Genomic DNA, 8,390 nt, shown 5'->3' with positions numbered 1-8,390 from the left:
AAACCATGTAGAAATGACAATTTTCCAAGGCTGGTTGGAAAAATACTTTTGGGTGGGAAATTTATTTCAACAGTTTGGGAATGAATAAAAGGTCAAAATCGATCTGAGAATAAATATTTTGTAAATTGATACCTTCGGTTTAAAAAACTAAGACTTTTTTGGGTCTGAAATTGTGTTCTCCCGAAGTTGGAAAACTTAAAAATCCCTGGGAAATTACATTTTCTCAGATGAGACCTTTCTTGGAAATTGACTTTTGGGTTGAATTTGTGTTTCTCGAAACAGTTTGGAAAACGTAAAAATCCATGTGGAAAAACATTTTTGAAATGAAACTCTTCGATGGAAAACTAGACTTTTGGGTGGAAATTTGTTGTTTTTCCAAACAGTTGGGAAACGTTAAAAATCCATGTGGAATTACCGTTTTTTCTAACCATTTCTGCGCATGTCCTTGGGAAAACCACAAGTGATTTTTCGCTCAAAACTTTTTGATGTATAGCTAAACCTAGATACTAGGCTACAATGTGAGAGTCAAGCTGTAAGTTTCCGTCAGGTGAGGCGTCTCTTCGGAGCGGCCTCGGTCAATCGAGTGAGTCGCAATGAAGCACATAGGGTACTTGTGTCATAGTTTCACCTAGCGCCTGCTGAGCTATGTGAGTGATCTAAGATCAACACGTAGCTGTGAGAACATAACGAGAGATGACCGGGCCATAGGCCTTGCTAGCGAGTGACTGTTCACAGAAACAAACCCTTGTTAAGTCTTTTTCACATCTCTGCCATCACTTTTTGGATTTTGGCTTTTTACCTGATTTTCGAAATTTCCAACCTTGTTTCGCTTGGATTTGGCTTTTTCAACTGAATTTAAAAAGTCCAACTTGAAAGGGATTGGGGCTTTTTAAACCTCGATTTTGGAAAGGCCAACCTTCTTTAAGCTGGATTTTGGCTTTTTTCCACTGAATTTCGAAAATTCCAACCTGTTAAGCTTGGATTTTTGGCTTTTTCCAGCTGATTTAAAGAATTCCAACCTTGTTATAAGCTTGGATTTTGCTTTTTCCAATGAATTTTAAAATTCCAACTGTTAATTGGATTTTGGCTTTTTTCCAGCTGATTTTGAAATTCAACTTCGTAGCTGGATTTGCTTTTTCCACTGAATTTCGAAATTCACTTGTTTAAGCTTGGATTTTGGCTTTTCCACTGAATTTTAAAGAATTCCAACCTTGTTTATAAGCTTGGATTTTGGCTTTTTTCCAACTGAATTTTAAAAAATTCCAACCTTGTTAAATTTGGATTTTGGCTTTTTTCCAGCTGAATTTTTGAAAATTCCAACCTTGTTAAAGTTGGATTTTGGCTTTTTTCAACCGCGATTTTCGAAAATTCCAAGCCATGGAAAATGCAACATTTCCAACCTTGGACAATGTCCCACATTTTCAGGGTGGATTTTCCATTGGATTTTATCTTTTTTCCAACTAAGAAACTTTGAAATTTCCAACCTTGGAAATCTAAAATTTTTTCCTGTGTATTACATAGAAAAATAATTTTAAAAAAGTTTGGAAAATGAAGCTGAAAAAATTCTTCTTGTAGAATTAGACTATATGAACACCATTTTCATAAAAATGATTCAGTTAAAAAATACAGCTTATGAATTTTTTAGTTTTCTCTATCTGATAATATTCAACTCGCGAATACCTTTTCAACGAAAGTTTTTTTTGTCTATGATATGATGCAAATTATAATTCGAGATAGACTTTACTTACGAAGGAGGCAATGAAAAAAAGTGTTTGATGTCTTCTAAACCTTCTAAAACCCTTTCTTTACTTGTATTGTAGGCATTCTTGAAAGTGCATTTCTAGTCTACACTGTACACCACGTTTCTGTAAAACCCGAAGGGCTAGATGTCGTACTTTAAGCCATCGCATGCAAAAAAAAGTGAATATCGCAAGAAATATAGTTGCTATTGTTTTCGAAAATCCGTGAAGCTTCTGATTGGTGAAGTACTGAAATTCAATTGTAATGTCACGTGACCTAGGTAGGATTTCCTATCTAACCACGGCACACTTTTCAGCCGAATCACGACATCTAGTCCTTTGGGCTTTATAAATCTACGTGTACACCCGGGGAGGGAGCTGTGCCGTAACCTACGGTTAACGGTTAACAATCTAAAAGTTTCCTCAACAATAAAACGTGCCAAAATGACAAAAATCAGTGTTGCAGGAACTACTAGCCCGAGGTCCACTTAAAGCTTTTTGATAGACTGGATGGCGCGATTAAGTGGCCCAGCAGTATATGGTAATATGCTTTTGCTTAGGCGAACTGTAAAATAGTCCGCCAGATCTTAGTTGTTTTTGGAAGATAAAATTGATGTTTGTTTCTCATTTTTGATTATATCTTTCAACTCCAAGTAGTTTTTTGTTATTTGGATTTTAAACATTCTTTTTCAAAATGACAACCTCGTCAAATGCTCCTAGTCTACTTCACTGAACTGAGCGTCATCAAAAATCATCCAAAAGCAAAGTTCAGCCAGAAGTAGACTCTAGTCTAAGGAACTACAGGAACAGGACTAGAGGGATAGACTCCCTCACTCCCGGCTACACCGACAGCCACCAGATGAATATATAGATTATAAGAACTAAAGTCAAGTTATTCTGTCCAACGAAACCTCGTATTTTTACTTTTAGGTAAAATGCGAATTTTTTTCGAGTAATGATTTGTTTATAGTTTTAAAAGAAGTTTTTATTTTATCGGAAAACTTTCGAGAGGTAAACTTCTTCAAATTTTGCGAATTCTTTGTTGTTTGTGGAAGGTTCTTTGCTATAAATATCTTTTGATCTAAAATAGCAGCTGCCTCAAAATTTTGATAGAATATAGTTGAAAGATTGGCATTAGTAAATATGTAAAAATTGACAAAATTTGCCGAGGATTCCCTAAGCAGCGAACATTTCAAATTCAATGTTCTGTGCTTATTCTTGCAAGGTTTTCTTATGTTTTATAAACAAAACTGTCATCACACAATGAACAAATTAAAAATGTAGCGTGATTTTATTCAAATTCTCTTCAACTCAAGTATTCCCATGAGCGAAAGCAAAATTAATGGCTTTTTCCCAAAGCAACAAAGCAAAAGTTTGCTATCAACGATACAATACAATAGAATAGTAGGAGTGATATCTCCATCTATATTTTTATTACCTCCAAGCTCAAACTTAGAAGACACCTAAATTAGGGAAGAGGCACCTAGCTAGAACCTGTTTATAAGCCATGCTTGAGGTACCTAAGGCTCTTTACACAGACAACACAATACTTATGTTATTGTACTATTATTATTATACGTATCCACTTTGGGAAGCACCTTTTAAAGTAACAAAACACTAACCCCCCCCCCAGAGAAAATTTTACAATAGACGATATCGCGTTTAGATAAATGCAATGCATTCTGGTTTTTTGGGGACTCCCAAAGGAATTATAATGTCGATTATATAATGATCTGGAATAGATTATAATTCCCTTGAGGAAAATTTTACAATTGGTAAAAGAAATTATCTGCAGAGGTAAATGGAGGTTAACAAAGGAATCGAGGTAAAACGATACAACAATTTGAAAACATTGAATGAGAAAGATCTTCTAGTCAATTGGGTTGTTTACAATATGCGCGATATGCTAAAGTATAATTCTTGAGTTGTTGTGAACATTCATCTGCGCATGCGTAATTATTCAAAGAAACATTCTTCAACACTTCATCAGCATCTCCACATTGTGAGCCCTGGAATGAAAAAGGTATGTTTTTATCGTAAATTATCTACCACGCCCTTCCCCTTGGAAACTTGTCAGCTTGTCACCGTGTTACCAAAACCTGTCTAAATCTCAAGTTTCAAGCTTTTATTCCAGTTTGAAATTTTGGATTAAATAAAAGTTGGAAATTTTCATAGTATTTTTTCAACCAATTATGAAATTTGAGCCTAAGGTTGATTCTAAATTTAAGTCTCGTTTTCTTAAAAATGGAACAAATCTATATCCAAACCCTTTCTTTGTTATCGATGGAAATTTCTCTTTCAGATTTGAATTAAGCTAGAAATCAGGTAGGGTCACCAATAAAAAAAGTTTACATTTGTTGTTGGCTTCAAAAATATTTTCCACTCCGAATTTTCAGACTTTTAATGTTAAGAATAGTAAAATATGATGATAGCCAGCTCCAGGCTTTTAGACCTTATTAGACCTTATTCTTGGTCTATAGGCACGCCCAGGGGCGGCCGCTAGTGATCCTCACAGGGAATTCGCCTTTTAATAGGATTAAACATAATAGAAATTCTAAACAAAAGAAGTTTATCAATATATTAATTAAAGTAAAAGAATGATTGGCTTTTGTTTCGAAACTGTCTATTGTTTCATCAAAATCTCGGAGAAATTCAATATTCAAAACAAGAGCAATGCGCATATCCCGAAAAGAAGGAGTTCTTAGGCTACGTTATATCTTCCTTCGTTTCGAGCGTAAAACTCCTACTCTTCGTAAGTAAGGCCTAAAAGCCTGGAGCCGCATATTCCGAAGAGTAGGAGTTCTACGCTCGAAACGAAGGAATATATGACGTAGCCTAGATGATAGAAGCGACCATTACTTACCTTGGTGGAGAACAGAGTGATGATGAATTTGTTCGGTTTGAAAATATCCAAAACTTTATTGACGATGTGGTCATAACTTTCCTTCTTGATGTTCGTCTCGAAACTGACGTACGAACAACTCGGTTGAGGTGTCACGTGTATAGTGTAATAAGCCTCTTTGTTTAGACCATTCAACGAAAACCCGATCGGATTAAATAAGCAACCATCATTAATTGAACCGGGCAATATCTTCTCGATTCCAGAATTCTAGAATAGACAAAAAAGCGAAGAAAGTTACAACAGTATAGCAGTGAAGATTCAATACAAACAGTGTCTTCAGTAATAATAGGATAAAATAGATAAAATTGCCTCCCAATTTTTCACTTTGTCATCAAAATGTAGCTATTTGACCAAAAAGTTGGACAAATAGTAAATTTTTTTTCAAGGTTCACTGTAAAAGTCCAATTTCAAGGAGTCTGATTCTTGCAAGCACATGTAGGCTTCTGCTCATCCTTTAGCGAAAAAGTTTCTTATTCTTATTATAAAAAGTTTCTATATAGGAAGTATATCTATAGAAGTCTGCGATTCAGACTGAAGCACATGTGGTCGTTTTCCAATTCAAATTAAAATCGAATGCTTATCATTTCTCATTTCTTTCTTTGTGAGTACCTTAATAACGTCAGCCGAAGATTCATTTTTCAATTTCGTGAATTCAACCATAGCTGTTTCATCCATATCGGACATCAAAATCTCGAGAGTGACGTCATCAGACTCGATAAAATCGGACACGTTATCCGATGTGAAAAGATACCATTGTTCTGTTTGTTTGGATCCGATGATGTAAGGAGAACCATCTAAGAGAAATTATAATTAATACAGTATTTATTTGATTTATTATTTGATTTATCCAGGCTCAAATCTTGATAAAACTTAAAACCAATACATCTATTCACGAGTCTGGTTGCTTGTTCTGCAAAACAGCTCCATTAAAAACGCAGACAATTCATTCCAATTCTTATTCGACACTATGCGCAGTCAAAACATTGTAAACTCTCTGGTCATTAATTAAAATGTTATATTAAAGTGAAGACATTGCAGTGAACAATTAAGTTACGCCACGCGCTATCTTTTGTTTTGATGATTGGTTGAATAACTGCAATCTTTATGCAAGCTCCGCGTTTTTGAAGAAGCGATTCAGACCTCGGAAAACATAATGTCAATCTGGCTTTAATAAGCATTAGCTAAGCATATGTTAAGCGCCAGTTTACGAAATCAAATTTACCCGAAATGAAATTGGATACTACGCAATTCCACATTTGTAGAGTATTATTGATCAGCAGACGAGACAGGAGACAGATTGTTTAGGGGCTTTAAAGGCGGTACGAGACAATACGGATAGTAAATAAGAGACATAAGATATTTTTACCAGGTACGATCTTCTGTAAATATTCAACCTGTAAAAAGTAAAAAGTAAAATTTTGTATAAATTAACTCCTGCGAAATTTTGATCTCTCAGGAACGATATTTTTGGCTAAAATCTGACTAAAAAGACTGAGCTTTGAAAGAGCTTTCCAACGGTACCAAACATTAAGGGTTTAGTTATCACCAGAGCCGAGATAACTCGATTCAAAGTTTAGGCATTAAAAAATCTTAAAAATGCGATTTTTTAGCTTTTTGAGTACGTCAAGGAGTCAAGCACAGTTTCACTGACTACTAAATATATTTTACATTCAAATTGTAAAATCCTAAAAGGAAAAAAATCATCACTAAGCGCACTAGGTTATCCAAAAAAAACTTCAAGTATTACCTCTGAGTTGAAGGTTTGATGGATTCCAATTTGGTTCTCCGGTTTCAAGTACACTCGTCTTGAGTAAAAGAAATTCTGAAAAATAGAATCATCTTCAAGGTGTGGAAAGACAGATCAAGAAGGTTGAAACAAATCTAACCGCTAGCTCTTCCTGTGCGAAACATTAGATGATACTATGATCGAATCAGATTGTCAACGAAAGGAGTCCTAGCTGGTTTCTAGTATGTGCTCTTGAAATGTGTAAATGTTTGAACAATTTAAAAGTCTATTTTCTTGTACAGAGCTTGAGCACATGAAAACGAAACGTGGCGTAATGCAGTCTTTTATTTTAGTTTCTTATAGAAAGATAGCTTTTTTAGATCGAGCCACCTGATGACATTGACTTTCTATGCTTGTTTTGGTGGCTTTAAAGTATTATCTTTAGTAAATGAAAGGAGTTGAGCAGATAGGTAAGGAATGACAATGTCACATTCTATTGTACCAAACATAAAAACCCACTTGAAAAAACACATCTTACCATGAGTTTCATACCAGTGAACCGTTGGACGATATTAATGAGTGGTTGAACTGCAAATAAGAGCTTGGTGATGCCACAGGTCTTGATAATGAAGCGGTTGCTTGATATAAACATACTACTCTCGCTACAAAGATAGAAGATATAAAGTTTCATTTTTGCATGGGAATATTCCGTTACAAATCAATTATAAAATATATACATAGCAGTCTCTAAATTAATAAGTGAGTAGACAAAACATTTTTTGTTTTTGCTAACGCAAAAGCAACAGCACATCGCCAGTCATAATACTGGGTATGGCAAAAACAGTTGGAATTAGAAGGTAATATTGTCAAAAAGATACTAATTATAAGGGATACACACGAAACTTCAGAACTTAAAATAAAAGGTTTATATGAAACCTACCTCAAAACATAGGAGTCGATAAACTCGTTTTTGTCCACTGAAATGATCTCAGCATCTACAATACCAAGTAACTGATCCAATTTTTCCCTGACGATTAAAAAAAAGAAGGTTTGAATGCTCAATAGAAATGATTATTTGCCAAGAGAATATTTTCAGATGTCATTCAAAAAGCGGTAAGCGAGATTTTAGAACAATTGATTGGGCATTGGGAATTACTTTGCTGCCAATTAATGATGATTTAAAATTATATGTTTTTAAAAAATAGAAACTTAAAAATAAACAGACAAAATGCAACGAAAGTGCCTTCAAAAGGTTAGGAAATACAAAAAGTCGACTTTCTGATCAAACATTATTGTAAAAAAAAACCAACCTTGGAATGATTCGGAGATCTCCGTTATTGTTATTGTTGGTCAGTCCATCTTCAACGTTGCTGGTGAACCAGACCTCCAATAATTTCTCCGTCCCTTCAAAGAAGCCAACCTCTGGCACTGAAAATTCTCCAACATCGTTAGCTCCTTCCATCTTCATGTTTAATTTAAAAACACTTCTTATAAAATAAAACTGCGTCTCCAAAATGTTTTTCAGTCAGTAAATTGTCTGTTAAATTTGAACTTTCTTTATTGATTAAAATCGCCGCCGTTTTCGTCTCAAAACACGCTCCACACCAAATGTTAGGGAGGATATTGTTTAAGATAACCAAAGAAAATTTGACTCAAATGCATGTGGTGTCTCTTCCTCTTTGTTTTATTTGTTTTGATTTAGTATTCGAGACTTTTTGTAAACATCATATAATCTTTCAGTTGCTTGCTAGAAGAAAATGATAGTAAAATTAAAATGAGGCCCTTGAGGAACGTCGTTGATGCACCTCAACAAGAAATTACATAAATCACTTTAATAAGTTGTTTGATAAAAACAAAGTGACAACTACAATAAAGTCTTGTCAAAACCACCTAAACCATTGTCATTCACCTTTAATAATAAGATTTTATCTTTTAAAAGGTTTTAGTCTTAACTGAAGATAACCTTCCTTTAGACTTGACAGTATCATTAAAGTTTGTCTCAATATAATTTGCAGCGGAGACA

At 34.5% G+C, this 8,390-nt stretch overlaps 1 protein-coding gene across 1 annotated transcript; it reads right to left on the bottom strand.

Annotated features, from left to right (window-relative positions):
• Positions 1-3,589: 3,589 nt before the first annotated feature.
• On the bottom strand, positions 3,590-8,138 carry LOC136814703 (S-adenosylmethionine decarboxylase proenzyme 2-like). Its single transcript, XM_067071118.1, has 8 exons — positions 7,678-8,138; positions 7,308-7,394; positions 6,906-7,029; positions 6,389-6,463; positions 6,008-6,035; positions 5,251-5,435; positions 4,603-4,848; positions 3,590-3,748 (listed from the first exon to the last, which is right to left on the bottom strand). The coding sequence occupies exons 1-8, from the start codon at positions 7,833-7,835 to the stop codon at positions 3,614-3,616; spliced, it is 1,038 nt and encodes a 345-aa protein (XP_066927219.1). The 5' UTR covers positions 7,836-8,138; the 3' UTR covers positions 3,590-3,613.
• Positions 8,139-8,390: the final 252 nt, after the last annotated feature.

This window comes from Clytia hemisphaerica, unplaced genomic scaffold (genome assembly GCF_902728285.1).
Source record: "Clytia hemisphaerica strain Z4C2 unplaced genomic scaffold, Clytia hemisphaerica genome assembly, whole genome shotgun sequence".
Taxonomy (NCBI): Eukaryota; Metazoa; Cnidaria; class Hydrozoa; order Leptothecata; family Clytiidae; genus Clytia; species Clytia hemisphaerica.
This window is presented reverse-complemented; position numbering and strand designations above follow the sequence as displayed.

Bases quoted from the DNA above. Each gene is read 5' to 3' on its own strand.
- LOC136814703 (XM_067071118.1), bottom strand. From the start codon at position 7,835: ATGAAGATGGAAGGAGCTAACGATGTTGGAGAATTTTCAGTGCCAGAG. The intron at 6,464-6,905 runs GTAAGATGTGTT...TCTATTTTTCAG, and splicing joins TCACTGGTATGAAACTCATG to AATTTCTTTTACTCAAGACG. The intron at 6,036-6,388 runs GTAATACTTGAA...TACTTTTTACAG, and splicing joins ATCAAACCTTCAACTCAGAG to GTTGAATATTTACAGAAGAT.